This window comes from Phyllostomus hastatus, unplaced genomic scaffold, assembly GCF_019186645.2.
Source record: "Phyllostomus hastatus isolate PE091 unplaced genomic scaffold, TTU_PhHast_1.1 phas_scaffold_555, whole genome shotgun sequence".
Lineage (NCBI taxonomy): Eukaryota > Metazoa > Chordata > Mammalia > Chiroptera > Phyllostomidae > Phyllostomus > Phyllostomus hastatus.
The window spans coordinates 5,543,510-5,564,411 of record NW_025334036.1 but is presented as its reverse complement, the minus strand read 5'-3'; the positions used below and the strand labels follow the sequence as shown (position 1 = coordinate 5,564,411).

Here is a 20,902-nt window from a genome sequence, read left to right as displayed (position 1 = left end):
GGCACAAAGGAGGTGGACACTGTTGAAGGAAGCACTTAGGTACCTCACGTACCTAAGGAGAAAAGACACCGTGTACGAGCAGAGCTGGCTGGCATCTGGGCTCGGCCGGCAGCGCGTCCCCACCTCCCTGCACTGTGCACCAGGTGGGACAGCAGGCGTCTGCAGAGGCCCGGCCTGGCCCCGGAGCGCAGCTCAGACTCTGGCAGTCAGGGCCGGCGCTGGCCTGCACGGGGTGCCTGAGCCCGTCTTCCCCGTGTGCGCATGCTTGAGTTCACGGCAGGGGCGCAGGTGCTGCGGTGACTGGTGCCCGCTTCGAGTCACTACACCCGCCTTAACACGCTTGTTATTTTTGTGCAAATGAGTATCAACTGGGAGCTCCCAGTGCACAAATAGGCCCACGGAGATGAATGGAATGAATTTTCAACCAACAGTTCACAACATGGGTTTTCCAGGAAAGAATGACTCTCAGGAGAATGGGAAGCACAGGATTCTACAGGAGAATGAATGCAAAGGCTTCTAAGCTGCTGAAATCATCTGCATCAAGGGAATGGGTCTCCCCACATTCACAGGAGGGGCAGACCCTGAGCCCTGGATGGTGGGGTGAAGACAACTCGGCCCGTGACTCTGTCCCCCAAGAAAGGCTCCGGAGCCCCCAGAAAGCAGGAATGTTCTCAATTCATTTATTAAATTAGAAACAGGAAAAAGTATCCACATTTGAGGAAAGCCCCGTGAGGTCCTTTGTGCTGCGAGAAGTGTGCTTAGCTCAGCTCTGCAGCCCGACGGGGTCAGCGGCTCCTGCAGAGCTGCCTCCCAGCCTCAGGCCCCAGGGGCTTCCCGGGGTTTTCCAGCAGAGCCATCTCCTGGGACCAGAGCCCACGGCGGCAGCAGCGGGGTGGCTGAGGGAGCACCGCAGCACAGGCAGGCCCTGACCCAGAGAGTGTGTGCGGTCTGAAGAGGAGATGTGCTCTCTGCTCCAGAAGGTTCCACGGTGGCAGCTGGTGTTCATCAGTGGGCGAGCCTGGCAAGGTCCGAGTCCGCCAGAAGCCCAAGGGCTAGTGCCCTCACGGAGGTCCTGCGAGGGGCAGGGCCGAATTACGAAGGCAGCTGGCTTGTGACATGGCCTCACTTTGGAGCCTGGCCCCGGACCGGCCAGGCAGCACGGCACGGAGGGCAGGTGGGAGCCACAGGTCTTGGCCCAGGCACAAGGGTTCCCCCCACCTCCAGTGATGGCACACTGGGGTGAGCGAGCGATGAGCTGGAAACTGTGGCCCTGGGTGTCAGGGTGGCCGCTGGGAGGAGCAGATCTCTCTAGAACCCTGGATGCTAGGGAGAGACTGATGAGGGGGTCCCAGTGACTTGGAAGGTGAAAAAAAAAATGAACAAATGTCTGGCAGTTCTCCTGGGACCGTGGTCACTTTGTGAGCTCAGGGCAGAGGGGCCAAATCCAGTTACCAGCTGGAAGGCCAGGATGCCAGAGACTAGTGGGTGCTGGTTGGGGTCAGGGGTGGTGACCTCGTTGCTGGTCTCTACCCTGAGATCGTCCAGCACTGTGGGATCTACAGTGGGCACCCCGGAGTCCCTCTGGGTCCCCAGCTGCTTGTCTCGAAGGGGAGGGCCACAACCTGCAGACCAGCGTGGTCCCATCAGGACATGGGGTCATGGCTGCTGCTTGTGGAGGGGAGGCGATCCTTGTCTAACAGCATGTGGCTCTCCAGGCCCTGGGTCCTGCTGTGTGACTGGCAGGACATGTGTCTGCACCTGGGGCACAGCTGGCCTGGCGGGAGGTGGCAGAGTCACCAAGGGCACGCCCACCTCCACGGAGGAGCCCACAGGAGATTTCCTCTATAACCCACGGTCTGGGTGTCATCTGCTGGTGAGGCTGCGTGGATGCCACTGAGATCACCCTACAGGTTCTGCCCCTTACAAAGTGTGGCCTTGGTTTTCTCCTTGGTAATGTCTGCTCTCAGTCCTGCTGGACCCTGTTTCCCTGAGGCCTGGGACATCCTCTTCCGGTGACATTACAACGCCCACAGGGAAGCCCTGAGTCAAACAAAGCTGTGCCCTTGGTGCTGCCCACCCCCCTGCCCTACCCCGGGGCTTTTCCCGGCCTGGCCCCCAAGCCCCCTCCAGGACTTGCTGAAACCTACGACCTCAAAGCTCTGCACCCGTGTCCTCCTCCTGGAGGCTAAAGGAGTCCTGGCGTCACTGCATGCCCCGGGGAAGGTCCCCTCCCCCCAAACCACTGCACAGTGGAAAAAGCCTCAGGCAGACACGCCGCTGGAGAGGACTTCTCTTGTCTAAGCTCAGGACATCTCCCAAGCCCAATGCTGCCGGCCACTTCACTTGGAGGGCTGGCCCGGCGCCGGCTGAGCTTCCGGCTGTGGCGGGTAGGGACAGGGCCACTCTGTGACAGTGAGGGCTGCAGCCAGGGACAGGGAGAAACATGCAGAGCCTGCAGGGCAACAGAGAGAAAGAGAGAGAATGGGAGTCCTGCCCACGTTGACAGATGCCCGAGGAATGTCTCACAGCGACTCCGAAAGGGAAAGAAAACCGAGCCCTCCGGGCGGGCAGGCTGACTTCTCCAGACAGTCTGCATCTCATTCACCTAGCAGGTAAGAGGCAACACAGTCCCCGGGGCCTGCTCCCAGGGCCGGGTACCACCCGCTGCCTCCAGTGTCGCCCAGGCCCGCAGCACCAGCACAGGAGCCTGGGGCGGGGTGTCCCGGCAGCTGCACCCTGGACCCATGCAGACCTGTGGCCTGGGTGTGGCTGTCTGTGTGGGAGGGAATTCGGCCTTGTCCAAACAGGTCTGGCCTTTGCCCTGGCTTCCGGGAGGTGCTCTACATTGCACCTGATAGGGGTGGGTTGGCTCAGGCTGGGGTGGGGACGTCATGTGACCTAGGGTGGGGGCTCTGGGTCACCCTGTCCCAGTTGACCTGAAGACGGAGAGGAACCACGTGGGCCGTCAGGTGATCTGGCCTGAGTGCCGGGGCCCTGGTGACCATTCTGGACATGAAGGCTCCAGTGAGCGTCCGTCCCTGCTTGGCCATGCTCTAGGCGTGTCGTCACTCACCGATGCCAGGGGAGGAGCGCTGTCCTGACCCCACAGGGAGAGGACGCGGTGCTCATGCGGACACTTCTCGTTTTGACCTCCCCGCGCCCCCACGCATCTCTGGCCATGGCTGACCTTAATCTGGACTATTTCCCTGGAATATACCACAACCGTGAACATGCCAGCCTCAGTGCATTCTGGGAGGCCCTACAGTGACATGTGAGTCTGTGGTGGTCCTGGGGGGGCCCCTGCCCCGCAGCTGGTGTCAGGAGTGAGGACACTGTCGCACGGAGACCGCGCCTCAGACTCTGCAGGTTAGCCCACACTCCTCATGGAAGTGTCAGAAGACCTCTGGTGACTCTGATGTGTGGCCATGTCTGGCCATCTCTCCACTGGGCAGAAGGGCTAACTGCTTTGCTCAAGTTCAACTGGAAGGAAGGGGCAGAGCTTTGGCTCTGAAAGAGGGTCCCAGAGTCCCCCAGTCCCTGCTGCCCAACCCCGCCGTCCCTGGAAGACAGTGACCTTCACCCAGAGCGGGAACAGGGCCCGGGTGCTGGCGCTCACCTGGCTCTGCGGGGGCTCCTCACGCAGGCAGGTGCTTCCAGGTGCTGACGAAGGCCGTGGGGATGAGCGAGTAGGGCACGGTGGTGATGCAGCTCCACGTGTCCGCAGTGGGGTCGTAGCAGTCCAGGGTCTTACACCTCTGGGTCCCAAAGTAGCCCCCCACCACATAGAGCTTGTTGCCCGAGGCCAGGGCGTGGCAGGACATGCGCTTGGCGGTCATGTCCCCAATCCGCGTCCACTGGTTGGTCTCGCAGTCGAAGCGGTAGGCGGAGGCGGCCGTGAATTCCGTGTCGCCTCCCATGATGAAGATCTGGCTGCCCAGCACGGCGGCCCCCGTGTACCGCCAGGGCTGGGGGCACTCGGCCTTGATCGTCCACCGGTTCTCCGAGGGGTCGTAGCACTGGACCTTGGACACCATGTCCCGGTGGATGCTGGTGCCCCCGAAAACGAACAGCTTCAGCTTGGCACTCACCACGGCCGCGTTGCTGACTCCGTCCCTCAGCGGGGCCACCATCGTCCACTTGTTAGCCCCAGGGTCGTACTTCTCCACCTGCTTCAGGGAGACAGAAGGGGAGGCGGGGAAGACGCCTGCCAGCGACGTGTGTCCCCCCACCACGTACAGACAGTTCTCCAGCTCGGCGGAGCCGTGGCCGAAGCGGGCGATCAGCATGGGGGCCGCCTTGGACCACTCCTCGTGGACAGTGTCGTACACCCACACGTCCTTGGAGACCCCGTTCTCGGAGCCCCTGCCCCCGGTCACGTAGACCTTGCAGCCGATTGCGGAAGCACTGAACTCCTTCCGGGGGCTGGGCAGGTCTGCCTTCGGGATGATCTCCTTGGCCTTGTGGTCCACCTGGTAGATCTTGTCGCACATGAAGGTCTGGCCGCCCAGGATGAGGAGCGTGTGGCCTGCCTTGCGCGGCCGGGCGCAGGGGCTGGTGACCACGCCGTCGTTCTGCAGGATCTTGGTCTTGCAGTGCAGCGCCTCGTCTATGATGAGCCTGGTGCGCTCGTCCGCCGTGAGCAGGGCCTCGCTGGACACGGCCTCCTTCAGGCAGTCGGACGGCAGCAGGGCCAGCCGCACGCTCCGGAGGAGCTCGGGCAGGTGGGCCTTCCGCCCCTCGAGGTCGTGCTTCACCCACTGGAGGATGGCCTCGAAGACCACCCGCTCGTCCTCCGTCTCCAGCTCGTCGCTGGAGATGAGGTCCAGCAGCATGTCCTTGGACAGGCTGTTGAAGTCCTCGCTCTGCCGCACCGTCTCGAAGTGCACCAGGCACATGCGCCAGGAGAACTCGTAGAGCCGGCGGCACTGGTGGGCGTCCGACAGCAGCATCATGCCCAGGCAGTTGGAGGGGAAGAGGTTCTTCTCCAGGAACTCGGCGGCCGCGTCCCGCACGTCGTGGAACTGCAGCATGTCGCCGGCCTCCAGCAGGGACTCGGCGTTCTCCTCGTTGATGGCGATGCGCGACGAGTAGGCGAAGTCCAGCAGCAGCTCCAGCACCTCGGGGTGCAGGTTGTCCTGGAAGTTGACCGTGTCGTCCCGGCTCTCGCGCAGGCCGTGGCTGAACATGGCCTCGAAGTAGCGGCTGGAGGCGGCCAGCACGGCGCGGTGGCAGGGGAAGGCGCGGTCCCCGGCCCACAGCGTGACGTCGGTGAACATGCGGTGCTTGCGCAGTGTGTTGAGGTGGGCGAGCACGCAGTCAGGGTGCGACGCCTTGTGGAAGAGTGTGATGTTCATGGACCCTGTGCTGCTCCGCGACTTGCGGGTCTCGTGGACGCTGACCGACATGCTGAGCCAGCCTGCAGGGGACAGGGCCACAGGTAAGAGGGGACACTCCGGACACACTGACTTCACACACCCCGGCCCCCCAGCTGCCCGGCCCTCTCCCACACCTCTCGGCTCGCCTCCGTCCCTCGTGTCAGCCAAAGACCTCGCTGAGGACCACACAGGCAGCAGAGGCCGGCCTTCACCCCTGCCCTTGGCAAACTGGTTTTGTTCTCCTCCCTGAGTTTGCATCAGCTCTGGAACCAAACACCTCTGGCCTGGATACGAGCCACCCCGGGGTGAGTTCAAGCTGTGCTGCCTCCCGTGGTTACGAGAACGCGCAAAGGGTGTCCCTGGCCTGGTTAAGCCAACGTCAGGGCAACGCTAAGTAGCATGTGTGCTTGATGGCATTCCGGCCTCTGGGGATGCTGCTCATGTGGCCCCATTCCACCACAGGGGGCAAGGCTCAGAGAGCAAAGGGGCTGCCCAAGGGGCTGGAGCAGGATTCCATGCGGGCTGTCCAGTTCCAGGCCCGGTCTCTACCCTCCGCTGGCCCAAGGAGGCCGATCCTGCAGGGGCACTTGGAATGGTGTCTTCAAGGACAGGCACACCCCCAAGCACAGCCTCACACCCCTGGGGCTCCCAGCGGGCCCTGCCATGAGCGGGGCTCAAAGCGGGGCTCGAAGCAGCGCTGGCCAGGCCCCCCAGGGTCCTTCCCTTAGAGAGATCCTGGAGAGGGGCCGTCACAGCCCAAGTGCTCAGCGTAGAGACGTTTTCAGCATCCGGGGTCTCAGAGACCTCTTGACCCAACTGGGATGCACGAGGGTGTGGGGGTGAGGCTAGCTGACCACAGACTCTCACAGGCTCAGTCCGTAGGTCCCAACAGGAAGCTGAGGCCAAGGCCCAGATGACAGCGGCACATACTGAAGAGTGCAGCAATCCAGATTCGCCTCAACCAAAGGGGCGCCATTGGAGCCACCCAACCTTACAGAGGATCCCAGCCTCCTGGGCCACTTCAAGCACTTCCCCCGCCTCCCCTGTCTGTTGTCCTCTGCCCAATGGGGACAAGGTTCAGAGTGCTGGTCCCTGTGAACAGACGCAAAAGGTTGCGTCTGATTCACCCATTTGAATTTGGGAGATTCCAAAGCACTTTAATCAAAAGTCCAGACAACGGGATGACCGAAGACCCCACTGCAGTGCTGTGGAAGCAAGAGGCTCAGCCAGGCAGTCAAAATCACACATTTCAAAAAACAGTGGTCAAAAAGCAAATTAAATTCAGTGTCTTGACTCCCAAAGCCTGTGATGTCTTTCTGTTAGAAATGAGGGAAAAAAAAACACTTTTTAAAAAAATTTTGTTGAATGCATTGGGTGACACTGTTTGTGTTTGTGTGTTCACCACCCCAATTCAAGTCTCCTTCCATCACTATTCCACCTCCCCCCATGCCACTGCCACTCTTGCAATCGCCATACACTTGTCTCTGAGTTTTAGGCGGGGGGTGGCTAATCCCTTTACTTTCACCCACTCCCCTCTAACAGCTGGGGGTCTGTTCGCTGCACCTATGAGTCTGTTTTTATTTTGTTAGCTTATTTTGTTCATGAGGTTCTTACATATAAGTGAAGTCATATGGTACTTGTCTTTGACTTACTTCACTTAGCATAATACTCTCCAGGTCCACCATGCTGTCACAAAAGCTAAGATTTTCTTCTTTTTTTGTAGCTGAATGGTATTCCACTGTATAAATGTACCACAGCATTTTCTTCCACTAATCTACTAATGGGCACTTGCTCTTCCAAATCTTGGCTATTGTAAATAACACTGCAATGAATATAGGGGTACATATATTCTTTCAAATTAGTGTTTGGGTTTCTTCAATATATTCCCAGAAATGAAAGAGCTGGGTCACAAGATAGTTCCAATTTTTAATATTTTGAGGTATCCCCACACTGCTTCCCACAGTGGCTGCACCAGTCTGCATTCCCACCAATAGCGCACGAGGGTTTCCCTTCCTCCACATCCTCGCCAGCACTTCTTGTTTGTTGACTTATTGATGGCAGCCATTCTGACAGGTGTGAGGTGATATCTCGTTGTGGTTTTAATTTGCATTTCTCTGATGATTAGTGACACTGAGCATCTTTTCATATCTATTGGCCATCTGTATGTCTTCTTTGGAGAAGTATCTATTCAAGACCTTCGCCCATTCTTAAATTGGATTCTCTTTCTTTGGTGTTGAGTATTATAAGCTTTTCATAAATTTTGGATATTAACCCCTTATCGGATGTACCATTGGCAAATATGTTCTCCCCTTCGGTGGGTTTTCTTTTCATTTTGTTGATGGTTTCCTTTGCTGTGCAAAAACTGTGTAGTTTGATATAGTCCCATTTGTTAATTTTTTTCGCTTGTTTCCCTTGCCCAAGGAGATATATCAGAAAAAAAGATTGCTATGAAAAATGTCTGAGATTTTCCTACCTATATTTCCTTCTAGGACTTTTATAGTTGAGTCTAACATGTAAGCCTTTAATCCATCTTGAATTTATTGTGTATGGTGTAAGAAAGTGGTTTAGTTTAATTTTTTTTGTATCTATCTGCCCAGTTTTCCCAGCACCATTTACTGAATAAGCCATCTTTTTCCCACTGTATGTTCTTGCCTCCTTTGTCAAATACTAATTTACCATATAGGTGTGGGTCATTTCTGGGCTCTCTATTCTATTCCATTGATCTATATGTTTTTATGCCAGTATCATGCTTTTGATCACTATAGCCTTGTAGTATAGTTTGATATCAGGTTGTGGGATTCCTCCAACTTTGTTCTTCTTTCTCAAGATTGCTGTGGCTATTCAGGGTCTTTTATGGTTCCATATAAATTTTTAGAATATTTGTTCTCGTTCTGTGAAATCTGCAATTGGTATCTCGATAGAAATTGTGTTGAATCTACAGATTGCTTTCGGCATTATGCAATTTTAATGATGTTAATTTTTTTTCCTATCCATGAACATGGTATATGCTTCCACTTACTTGTATCTTCTTCATTTTCTTTCTTCAGTGTCTTATGCTTTTCCAAGTACTGGTGATTTACATCCTTGGTTAAATTTATTCTTCGGTATTTTGTTTTATTTTTTTATGTAAATGGGATTATTTTCTTAATTTCCCTGATAGTTCATTATTCGTGTATAAAAATGCAACTGATTTCTGGATATTTATTCTGTATCCTGCTACTTTACTGAATTCATCTATCAGTTCTAGTTTTTTTGGGGGGGGATCTTTTGGGTTCTTTATAAACAGAAGCAGGTCATCTGCAAATAATGATAGTTTTACTTCTTCCTTTTCCCAGTTTGGACGCCTGGTCTGATTGCTGTGGGAGTGGGCCAGCTCTTTTCGCCTCTCCGCCGCTCCTACCAGTATCAGTGTGGCTCCTTCTGTAAATCCGTGGTGATGAGACTTCTCTTCAGCTAGTCTTCAGTTGGTTATGCAGGTTGTTTGTCCTGTATTTTAGTTAACATTCCAGTTTGGTCCTAGGAGGAGGTGAGTGTAACATCCACCTACTGTGCCGCCATCTTGGATCCACATTTTCATTTTTCATTTTCTAAAGTCTATGGCTCCCTCTCTCCACTCCAAGTCAATTTTCTCCTTAAGCCATGATCTGGTAAAGGAAAGAAGCAATTTCATGCTTCAGTGAAATTGGAAATGAGTGTCCAGGTGTGTGCTCTCTCTCTCTCACTCCTTCCCTGTCCAAGAACCAGAGAAGTAACAAGCTGACGAGATCAGAGCTGCCTGGGCAAGGCCCCGCTCCTGGGCAAGGCCCCGCTCCTGGGCAAGGCCCTGCTCCTGGGCCTGGGCAAGGAAGGCAGAGGGCTTGGACCTGGCCTTGCTGTTCTGGCCCCCAAGCTCCAGGCACCATGGGCCACTGGGCTCTGGGGTCAAGAGGCTGGCCCTCAGTGTGGGGTGATGCGTGCAACCAGCAGGAGGGTGAGGGCAGGACACCGTGGTCCCCTCCTTGGCACCGGCCCTGGAGCACCTCTCCTTTCCTCTGCACCTCGGTCTTCCCTTCTGTAAAGTGAAGTCCCTGTCCTGCTCAGGCTTCTGAGTGTCACTCGCTCGCTTGCTGGCAGTTATTTGCAGGGCACAACCTTTGAGCCTCACCTTGGGACCAGCGTCATGGAGACAAGAGGCTGCACTGGCCTGGCCCGTGGGATGCGCCCCACACAGAGCTGAACTGCCCCATGTGAATTCTGCGACATGTTTCCCCAAATCTTGCTGCAATTGCTAAATCCTCATCCTGGCATAATCATCAGACACTTTCCAAAATGTGGCCATTCACTGGGTGACTCATCCGTCCTGTCCCCACTGTGCCTGGGCACCTGCTGGGGGACGACTTGGGAGGACCCCCAGGCAGGGCTCTGACGCTGAGGCTCTGCTTCAGTTCCACTCTCGAGCACCTGCATTACCGAGGTCCCTGCCTGCTCTGGGCCCCTGAGCACCTCACTGCACCCGCCCCACAGCTGACCCTGAGCCCAGCCAGGGAGTGAGGCCGTTTCTGAGCTTGAACTGAATGCGGCCCTGAATGCTTGGGCTTGGACACCGTCCGTGGTGCCGAACTCCTCTTGGATTCCCTTTACAGGCAGCCCTGTGCTGCAATGCCAGCTCTCTGCCTTATTAACCACAGGCGTGTAACCAGGGTGTCATCAGTGCCTGCTCCTGGGGGAGCGGGCTCCATGGACACTCACAGGAGCTGGCCCCTGGCTGGCCAGAGTGGACGGCCTCTGCCTTTCCTGGTATGGTCACATGCGGACACACATACCCTCTGAACCCATCAGGCAGAGGCCCCCCTGGGTTTCTGGCCCTGTGCAGCACGCTCCCTCCATCCTGGTCCCCCTTGGAGGGTGCCCCAGGTCCTCACATGAGGCAGCTGGGGCTGTGGGGTGTGCACTGGACCCCGGCTCCCTTGGGGTGTTGTTGATAGGGCTGCCCGTGAGGGATCTGGGTGGGGACTCCTTCTGGATGGGGAAAGGGTGGGGCAAGGGTGGGAATTCACATGGGGCAGTGCAGCTCTGTGTGGGGCGCATCCCACGGGCCAGTCTTCTCAAGACGAAGACTGAGAAAGCACCCAAAAGCATGGGCCCACCCGTAAGGAACAGCCGTATTTGCTCGGCAGTTGAGGGCATTGGTGACCTTCCCAAGGCCAACAGTGCTCGGTCAGCCCGGGGCCCTGGAGTTGACCAGTGTCTTGCTCGGCACCTAGACACCCGCAGGCCGACGCAGACTTCCCACGCAGGCGAAGAGCCAGCGACACACCCACGCAGGTGCCCACTGGAGACGACTGTCAGCCCGGGCACCTCCGAGCAGAGGGCATCTGCCTCAAGTGCCGGCTGCGTCCAGACGTGAGAGAGGTCGAAGGCTGGGGTGGTGGCTGGTGCAGCCGAGACGGCTGCGACGGTGGGCGCGTGTGGCGGCTCTGTCACGCGAGCCAGCACAACGCCCTGCTGCCTGCGCGACGCCCTGACCGTCCTCAGGAACCTCCACTCTGCTCCGTTGAGATGCAGGTTCCCGTGTTGGCCACTGGGCCCGGGCACATCGCTGGGCCCCGAGGGTTGGCTGAATGAGACCCTGGCTTACCACCAGTCAGCCGGTGCCATCCTCCCAGCCCCCATGATGGGCCTGACACCCAAGACAGGGCAAGGAGACTCTTGCCCACCACGTTTGGTGAACTGCAGGGCACGGAGCGGGCTCCGCTCCCAGGGCTGCACACGGGGCTGGACAGCGGCCAGCAGCAGGGGCGGACGGCGGCTGCGCTGCCCACGACGGGAGCTGCAGGGCGAGGCAGGGCGGGGCCTCTGGTCCCTGCTCAGTCTGAGCCCGTCTGGCCCTGGATGTCCGTCTTGCCTGCTTGAGAGGGGTTTCTGTCACCTGCCACCAAGGTTCGCAAGTAGTACAGGGACTCACCAGATTTAGAGGTCAGGGCTGCTCACCGTGAGAAGGGCTCTTAGCTGGGTAGGTCCCTCCATCCTCTCCACCTCCAGGGTGGCCACCCAGACACCGAGGGAACGGGTGTCATGTGCTGATGATGGTCAGTGATCCGCACCAGCCACACACGCAGCCCAGGAAGTCGTTAGATGCACTAAATAACCACGTGCCCCGCTCACTTCCCCCCATCCTTGGAAGGTAACTAAATGGACAGGGAAACAAAGTAGCTGACTGGTAAGACCTTCAGAGAAACTCCCCATGCTCTCCCAAGATCCTAGCAACTGAAAGCCAAAGGCCTCTCTTCTGAGAGAAGAAGGCACCAGAGGCGGCCACAGCAGCCCTGAGGAAAGGTCCCAGTTCCTCCGAGCCAGGGGTTAGGAATGGGGCCCCTGAGGGCAGCTTAGCTGTTGCTGTGTGACCTTGGCAAAGCTGATTTGCCTCCCTGCGTCTACTTTTTCCTTTTCTCAGCCAAAAAGCGATGGTGCAAACAATCGCTACTTCATAGGGCTGTTGTGAGAATCAAAGGAGACGGCAGGCGATGAGCGTTCGGAACGTCCCGGGCCTGTATCCCGCGTGCCTCCTCCGTCCGCTGTTTCATTCTTGTCGCTGTTGTCACCGCTGTGGCTGGATAAGGAACACAGCAGACGTTCCGGCCGCTACTCCATCCGTAACCTCCGCTTTGAATAAGGAGGATTTTCACTGTCTCTTCATCTTCAAAGGGTCTGACTTGTTAATGAGTGTGTAGTGTTTTTACAATCAGGAAAAACACTAACGGTTTTCGTCAAGCCAGTGGGCCTGGGTTAGCCCCACAGCTGTCATGGTGAAGGACTTAGTCACGACTGTCACCCGTCACACGTCACGCACGTGCAGGGCTGCAGGCGGTGGACACACCGCCGTGCTGTGGCTCCAGTGCCAGCCCCACTCCGGTGTCTGGGAGCACCTCAGGGAGCCCTCAGGGTGCAGCGTGCACCCTTCCAATTTTCAAGTGGAAAACAAACTAAGCGCCCTATTAAGCAGACAAATCTAATTGTTAATTGAAAGGAAAATTAGTATGACCACTGTAACTGAATCAGGGCCACAGATCATTCCAGATACAAGTGAATTATCGGACAAAGGGTCCTTTCTCTAGAAGTTTCTGCCTTTCAATGGCCCTTTCTTTACAAAAAAAAAAAAAAGAAGGTACATACTTTTTAAAAGGTATATGTACCCTGTTTTTAATGTAAAATGCAATGGATTAGAACTGTTTATATTTTTGCTGTGTATTTATTTTGATTTTGTTTTCCAGCTTTTTATGGTGAAAGATCTCACACCGGCAGCACTGTTACAAGAATGATGTAATAGGCACCGTCTGCTTTCATGTGGTTAGTCTGCTGGTTGCCACTGCGCCCCACCCCAGCCCTCCGCCTCACCCCAACCTCGTCTCACCCCAATCCCCAGTTCTCCTGCAGGGGGTGGGCCGGCCGTGGTGGCCGGCCCAGGGCAGAGCATGGCCCAGGGCAGGGTGAGGATGTTGCTTCATACACTGCGTGGTAATAAATGGCGTTCCTCTTCAGGTAGTACCAACATGCCGGTACACCAGACAGTTCCCCACAAAGGGGAGGCCGGGTGGACGGGCCCGCCTACCCCCTGAGCTCAGCCCCCAGGGCAGAGTCCCAACACCTCCCCACCCTGACAGAGTGCTTGCAACCTGGTTCCCACCTGCTGTGCTCAGGCCATGACCGACAAACAGTGCCACCACACCGCCTCTGCCAGGCAGAGAGTGCTGAGGTCACCCTACACGTGGCCACCCCATCGGCCTGCACCACAGCCTGGGCGGGGAAGGGAGGTCCCAGCAGACCCGAGGGGCGGGCAACTGCTTCAGTGCCTTGTCCACATGCTCCAGCCTTTTTCTTAATGCACCCGAGTGTTAAGCTCGGGTCAGGAAGGGCAGCCTGATAGTTCAGCTTCCGTGATTGACAGAAAGTCCCAGGCTGACGGCAGCCCCGGGCGGTTGGGGAGCCAGAGCTAGCCCTGCAAAGCAACAGGTGTGCGGCCACACCACTCCTGGAGGAAGGGTTCGGGCCATGCACGGGGCCAGCCTTGCCCAGAATGACCGGCTCTGCTTTCCCAGAAGGGTAAGGGGTCAAGGCCTGTGAAACCCTCCTCGGCGGTGAAGCAACACTGCGGCTTCGGGCAGGGCAGGAAGCCAGATCGGACACATGACTACCGTGGGCCGTCTCACACCAGACCGAACCCTTTAGTCCTCGCAGTCAAGCCTGACAAGGTTCCGACTGCTTTGCTCGGGGAGGGCTGGGTGAGACTGCAGCAAGGAACACCCCCAGACCTCAGCGGCTCTAGAGGACAGAGGCTTATTTCTTGCTCATACTACATGCATCGTGGTTGCGGTGGAGGGGCGGGGAGCGCCTCACCACTGTCACTCCCAGGGACCCAGATGGCAGAGTGGCCACCATGCCACAAAGAGAAGAGAGAAAGAGCTCTCTGGAAAGTGTGCTGCAGACAATGCAGTGCTTGACTGGGAAGGACACACATGGCTTCTGCTCCCGTCTAATTGGCCGAAACCAGTCACATGACTTCACCCACCCACGGGAGGGAGCATATGTCCCACTATTTCTGTAATTCGCAAGTAAGAAAACCAGCTCGGTGATGAATGGTAACGACAATACTACTAAACATAAAGAGAGCAACTGAGTACTCACAATGTACTAGGCGCTGTTCTGAGAGCTCCCTGTGCTAATCCCCAGCGCAGCCTCGGGTGCGAAGACCGTTTGCATTTTACAGCTCAGGGCACTGGACCCGGAGAGGTGGGCAGTTAGCTCCCCCACTGCACCGTGCGGTGAGCCCACCACCACCACCAGGCAGGGGATGGGGTGGCATTCGGATCCCGGGCCTCCCAAAGCCAGTGAGGACACAGCAGCCCTTGAACTCTGGATGCCAGATGCGAGCCCCACGGCTTTCTAGAAAAAGAGCTCCTGTCTCGGGCCTCGCTCCCGCCCAGACACATCTGGCCTGGCTGAGGGCAAACCTGCCAGGCAGCTCATCAAAGGAGCAAAGCTTCTCTTATCTTAATTAGGAAATTAATTCCATTCCGCCTAGATTGATCTGTGGTGAGTTCTCCTTGGGGACCCAAGGAGCAGGTGGAAAATGAGCGAGGCTGTGGGTTCCCCTCCAGTCCCTGTGTCCTACTCTGAGGGATCTGCTGACAGTAGGTGTCTTCACTGCTGACAGAGGTGGGTGGGGAGTGACACCGAGGCACAGGTGTCCCTCCCTCAGGGCGGCGTTCCCCCAGGACTAGCTCAGCGCCCCGCCTCCTCGTGGGAGGAGCCATCCAACTGGTCTTGCAGGCGCCTCCTTGGCAAAGCCTGGTGTGCAGCAGGCGGGAGCCCTGAAATCTTCTCCTGGGCTCCCTTCAATCCCTCTCGCCTCTGGGAGCTCCTTGTCCATCTGTCTTCCCAGAGGCGGCCGAGGCTCCACGCCCAGGAGAAACCGCACAGGCTAGGTCCCACTCCATCTGTCCTGGGGTGCAGGAGTGGGGCTAGCCTAACCGCTCCCCCACGTTGTCTGCTCAGCTCCCTACCCAGGACCAGTTAGGAGCAACGTTGGGAAACAAGTCCCTTTCCTTTGGGCCCAGCTTGTCTCTCCCTTCACCCAGTCCTCTGGCTTCACCAGCCCCTCAACCCACAGGCACACCCTGCAGTGCCTGCAGGCGCTTCTCATGGGAGCCCCAGACGCAGTGGGCAGAAGCAGGGAACTGAGGGAGGACCGCCCTGTAGCTCTGCAGTTATGGGGAAGTCTGATTCAGTTTCCACTCACCAAGAAAGGAAAAGAAACGCAGCTGGCCAACTGCACCCCTCATCCTACAGGTGAAAAAGCAAAGGGGTCCCTAGAGAGGGACCGTGATTTGCCCAAAGCCACACAACACATCAGAGGCAGAGCAGGAACTGGATTTCCGATTCAGCAACCCCTCCCTCTGTGGGCTGCTGCTTCTCAAACTTTTCCTGCCCACAAAGGTTAACAACTCACGGCTTATAAAACTATAAGCAACTCACGGCTTATAAAACTATTTAACACCGGATGCTGCAAGAACTTGAGGGATTTCACAGCAAAACATTGGCTGGAAGCACGGCACAGAAGAACATCCACCCATTTCACAGAAGAGGAAACGGAGGCCCCCAAAGTTAAGGGGACCTACCTGAAATCATACAGCCAGGCAGGGGCAGAGGAGGACTCCCAGCAACCCCACTTAAGTGTTCTTTCTGCCTACAGGTTCCAGGTGTGGGGGTTCCGACCACAGAGCTGGCAATTTGACCAGCGGTTCAAGGAGCCACACATGCTCGTTGTTTTGCATGAAAAAGGGCTTGGGAGGAAAGATTCAGCAGTGCGCCAGGGCAGTCTGTGGATGCCAGAACCGCAGTGGGGGACGTGGCTGGGGCCCCAGGAGAGGGCCGGTCACAGGCGCACAGGTACAGGTGAACCCAGGCGCAGTTCCCTAGCCCATGCTCTTGTGCTGGAGACAGAGCAGAGCCCTTGGTCCCTGAGTCCTCTCTGGCCTCACCGCCATGCCACCTCCCTCCCGGCTCTTAATAGCTGAAGGACTTGGGGTTGGTCTGGCAGGGTGGGTGCCTAAAAGTGACAGGTATCACTTTTGCTGCCTTCAGACTTAGGATGGGGGCGGCGCTGCTCAGGCTCGGGGGTCCAGGGCAGGGGCTGGAACCTGCTGTGGGCACGGGGCCAACTTCCCTGGCCTGCAGACAGACCCAGATTACCCAGGGGCAGTCCTGCAAGGGTGCTGGGAGTAAAGGCTGGGGGTGGGCACGCTCTCCCCACCGCCGGTGGTTCCAACTACATGTGTTCTTGCTGGGAAGATGCCCCAGCAGTCCTGGCTACCTAAAACAATTCACTTGGGAAACTTAGCACATTAAACGAAAACCAGCATCTCAATCAGCCCAGTAATTGGCTTGTGTCTGGCCACTGTTTTCTCCTGCCGGCTCCGCTGGCCCCCTCCCTGGCCAGGGCACACCAACTCTGCCAGCTGGTCCAGAGGAACCAGGGGCTCGGGCAACGGGCCAGTCTTTGGGATTGGGGTGGGGCGGGCGGGGGGGTTCTCCCAGGACCCCCTGAGCAGAAGGGCCGCGCCCAGAAGCCATCCATCTTCCCGGGGCCACCACAGTCCCCAGGGGACCTTTCCATCACCTTCTGCCTCCACTCTGTCCAAGCTTAACCTGCACCTGCCTTAAGGTCAGCAATGAATTTGTGTCTCGGGGAGACGCCTGAATGGCTGGTGGAAGAAAGCAGCCGCCCAGAGCTGGGAAGATGGGTTCTGGCGTGCCTGTCTGATCCAGGCATCCTCCCTCCAGAAAGTCTTCACCACCTGCGCCCCTCCTGCGTGCCCTCCACTCCCCTTGCTCCCCTCACCACGGAGGAACTGGGTATGCACACACCTCTGTGTGTCAGGGCCCCTGATCCACAGGCCAGCACGCCCTCACTTAGGGGCTCCCTGGAGGCCGGGTTCCAGTCAAGACCCCTCACCAATCAATTAATAAATGAATGAACAAACCACCCACTAAATAACACTCTACGATGCATCATAGCGGTAAATGGGAGGAACTGAGCCTCTTTCACGGCAGACCAGGCGCTCCCAGGCCGGGACCGCCTTGCTCTTTTCTTCCTGCTCTCCTCTCTCCACGCTGAGTTCCCGCAGGTTTATGATGCTATTAAGGGGCCTGCGGAGCCTGCGCCTCACCCACGCGGCTCCTCTCTCTGCACCACAAGCAGATCCGGCCCTAGCCTCAGGGTGAACGCTTCTTCCACGTCTACCTGCCTGTTAACAAACTCCCTGAAGTCACTTCCCGGCACACGGAATTACCGCAGACAGAGACGGAGATGTCGGCCAGGGCTGACTCCGTCAGCCCCCACAGGTCCAGCTTGGGGACCCAGGGACGCCTGCCTGGTCCTAGGACACCAAACTGGACCCTGTGGGGTGGACCTTGTGTCCTGCCTGTCCCCAGCCCCCAAATGCCAGCCTCCATCAACATCCCCTGGGAATCCTAACAGCACTCCCGGGCCCATCAGGCCCACCTATGAATGGGGAAAGTGAGGCCCAAGGTCCCAAAGGATCTGACCCAAATCACGGTCATCAGAGTCTGGTCCGAGATAAGAAAATGGGGTTCTGCCTCTCCTCCCAGTGCTACCGTCAACTTCCCCGCTTCTGTCCCACCGCCCGAGTGAAACCTAGAGGCCCGGACAGCTGGCTTCTCTGTCCCGATTCCCGAGGGGCGGCCTAAACTCGGGGGTCCCTCACCCTGCTGGGAGCGACCCAGCAGGCCCCAAGAACAGCCAGACCACACCTTCAGAGGCCTGGGCCTGCCCCCACCCCATCCCCTCGGATCAGCCCTGGATATAAAGTTTTCCTCTGCTCAAAGAAAATGACAATGACATTTGGGGGGGGAGGGGGGCGTCTGAAGCGGTAACAGAAAAGTGCCCGGTGCCCCTGGAGGTACAGTCTCCCAAAGGAAAAGCTTCTCAAGCAACCACGAGGGTTGAAAGGATCCGTGGGGGCCGTGCCCCAGTGCGTGGGGTCCTGGGGCCCGAACAAGATGCGGGGAACAGGGGAGCCGGCTGGAGGGTGGCCGTCCCCCGGGGTGGGGGTGGGGGGGCAAGTGGGTGGGACTTAGCGCGTGTGACTTCTTCTCTGCGACTCCACTGCTCTCCCAACAAGGACAAGGGGCCGTGTCAAGTGGGACGCAAACGGCCGGGGTCGCAGGGGCGGCGAGCGTGTCCCGGTTGGACTCCTCTGCACGAGGCAGGCGGCCATCTGGCCCTCGGGGTCAAGTGCGCGGGGACTTCGCCCGGCCGGCCGGGGCACAGAGCGCCCGCCGGGCCGCTCGCTGCCTCCTCTTTCCAGGATCGATAGTGTCTTTTTTTTTTTTAAAAGAGAGTCCGCGGACTGAATGAATCAACCACTCCCAAGGGAAACAGTGGCTGCTCCCGCGCGCGCAACATCCATTTACTAAACAATTCATTCCCTCTCGCGGAGCTCTCCGCAAATGCCCTCGCCGGGTCCTCGGGCACGCAGGAGGAGCCGGCGTCGGGGACGGGGTGGCGAACCGCAGTGCCACCCCACCCCCCACCATTGTCCCCGACTCCAGCCACCCCCGCCCCGGATCCCGCGGTTCCCCGAGCCCGGCCCCCGCAGAAGCTCACTCAGCTCGGAGCTCCCACGCGGGATCGCGCAGGACCTGATGCGAGTCCCGGGGTAGTGACAAGTGCCAACGCCGGCGGCCCGGCTCACAGCTCCCCAGGCCCGAGGTTGTGCCCTCCTCAGCCCAGCCCAGGTACTCACCGCTCGGGGCGCCACCACCCGCCGCCCTTTCAGCCCGGGGCCCGTCGCCGCGATCAGAGACCCCTGGCTGCCAGAGCCTCCGAGATTCTCCGCCGCCGCTGCCGCTCCCCTCCCCCGCTCTCCACAGCTCCAGAGCCGCTGCCGCTGCGGTCCAGCCCGGGTGCCACCAACAAACTAGTTACTCCGGCCTTCCCGCCCCGCCTCCCGGCCCGAAGGGGACCAGCCAATCAGAGGCGGCGCCTCTGTGACGGATGGGCGTGCGAGCCAGTAGTTCAGTCCGCAAGAGGATAAAGGGATGGGCTCCCCCAACGCACCGGTACCGTGAGGGGGCGGGGCAGGGAGAGGAGGACTTCGACCGGATTCTTAAAGGGACAGGCTTCTCTTCCCCGCCCCCTCTAATGCGCCCAGGAAGTTTAGAAACAAAACCCAGCGGTGTTCTAGACCTTTCTGAAAGTGGGAGCTTTATAAATTGCAGAAGCCCCTTCTGCCACAGGTCTGCAGAGCTATATTTTTATTTGCGAAAGTGTTCAGGAAACGTTTTCTTTTGACTCTGGGCTTGATTCAGTGTTTGGGATTTTCTGCAGCCCCTAACCCTGCCTGTATCTGAAATATGTGTTCTTCAGGGTACTGAAGCGCTCCTACCTGTGTCACTTCTAAGTTTCTTTTGTAAGTAGACCTTTAAGTATTCATTCATTCATCCATTCATTAACTCATCCCACAAACGCCTGAGGGACGTGCTAGTCTGGTGGCAGGGATGATCTGCAACCTCGCCTTACCTCTGGATTTTCATCGCGTTCCACCATTTCAGGTTGCTGGGTATCACGAAGGTCTGTACAGCGTGTGTTGACCCTGAGTTAGAAGATACCCACCAAGAATGGCTCCTGGTGGCTCACTAAGCTCAAATTTAAAAACAGCCTAGCAGCCCTTTTTAAACGGGGGGCCTCTCAGGCAAGCCAGGCTTCAGGAGAAGCCTGCACTTAAACTGACCGCTGGCCACACTGAACTGCCTGCCCCGCGCCAGGTTCTTGAAGGCTGAGCCATCCCTCATAAAAGAATTCCTGAAATCCTATTTCAACCTATATGACTGAGAATTTCCCCAACCAATTGGAGATGCACACAGCTTTATTCTCCTCCCTCTTAGCATCTTCCTGGCCAATCAGAGCAGCTTCATTCTGACCAATCAGGATAGTGCTTTTTGGACCAATCAAACCTGAGAATTAGGAGTCTTTATTTGCATGAGGACGGACCAATTAGGGACTGGGGCGGGAACTTCCATGTATATAAGCGAGCTGCCTGTGGCTGGGGAGTGTACTGTCCCTTTAAACTAGAGACTACGTTTGTGTCCCCGATGGGACCTGGGGGTGCCTGCCACCCGGCTGCCCTACCAGGGGTGCTGTGAGGTTCTGTGAGGAGAGGGCATCGCCTCCGCAGGGCTCCTCCCCGCCATGTTGTTAGGAGAGGAGCACTTCGCAGCTGGACCTCCTCTCCTGAGGGGGGCGCCACTTCTGAGCGCACTGCGTTGCTGGCTCCCCGCCATGTTTTTTCACGCTTGCGCTGTTTGCGACGAATAAAAAAGTGTCCTTCGCTGCACCCCGAATTGGGGGTTCCTGCTGGCATGGAATTGGCACCAGCGACCATCAGTTAACATGTGGCAGGGGCAAAAAGTCCTCATAGAGTTATCTTCAAGACTAACGGAGATAAACTCCTGCAACATGTAAGTGCACAATCAGCGTCCATTCTTTAGTCCCTCCCACTGGACATGGTGATTCCGGTAGGTCGAGGGTACAGAGGGTAACGGTCCAGTATAAAAAATTGTAAGAGCTAAGCATGGGGTGGGGAAAATTCCCAGGAAGTGTTACAGAACAACAAGGGGCCAAGGGGGGCTTGGGACGATATACTGTTACCCGAAGGAACCCCCCAGGTTTGTTATGTCTGCCGCCCGAGGAAAGACGTCTCTCAATGTCAGAGATTTGTGAAAAGGAAAGAAAATGTTTATTTATTGCTGTACAGACTTAAAGTAGTGACCTAATGCCTTCATCAAGATCCCAAAGCCCCTTAAAACACCCACAAACACACGCAGTCCTTACCCCTTTGCCCAGTCTGGGGTACCATATCTCAGGAAAAGAAATAGAAATTCGTGGCTCAGGCAGCCCCCGGTTCTTCTCAGTAAAATCCGTCTTGGCTGGTAGGGCTCCCTTGGTTCCCGGCACCATCAGCTGTGTC

At 57.3% G+C, this 20,902-nt stretch overlaps 1 protein-coding gene across 1 annotated transcript; it reads right to left on the bottom strand.

Moving 5' to 3' along the window:
• Window positions 1-666: 666 nt before the first annotated feature.
• On the bottom strand, window positions 667-18,850 carry KLHL25 (kelch like family member 25). The gene is made up of 3 exons (XM_045825012.1): window positions 18,680-18,850; window positions 3,617-5,416; window positions 667-2,452 (listed from the first exon to the last, which is right to left on the bottom strand). Exon 2 carries the CDS (start codon window positions 5,403-5,405, stop codon window positions 3,636-3,638), a length of 1,770 nt encoding a protein of 589 aa, XP_045680968.1. The 5' UTR covers window positions 5,406-5,416; window positions 18,680-18,850; the 3' UTR covers window positions 667-2,452; window positions 3,617-3,635.
• Between the last annotated feature and the right edge of the window lie 2,052 nt (window positions 18,851-20,902).

Excerpts from the sequence above, each read along its gene's own strand:
- KLHL25 (XM_045825012.1), bottom strand. The coding sequence starts at position 5,405 with ATGTCGGTCAGCGTCCACGAGACCCGCAAGTCGCGGAGCAGCACAGGG.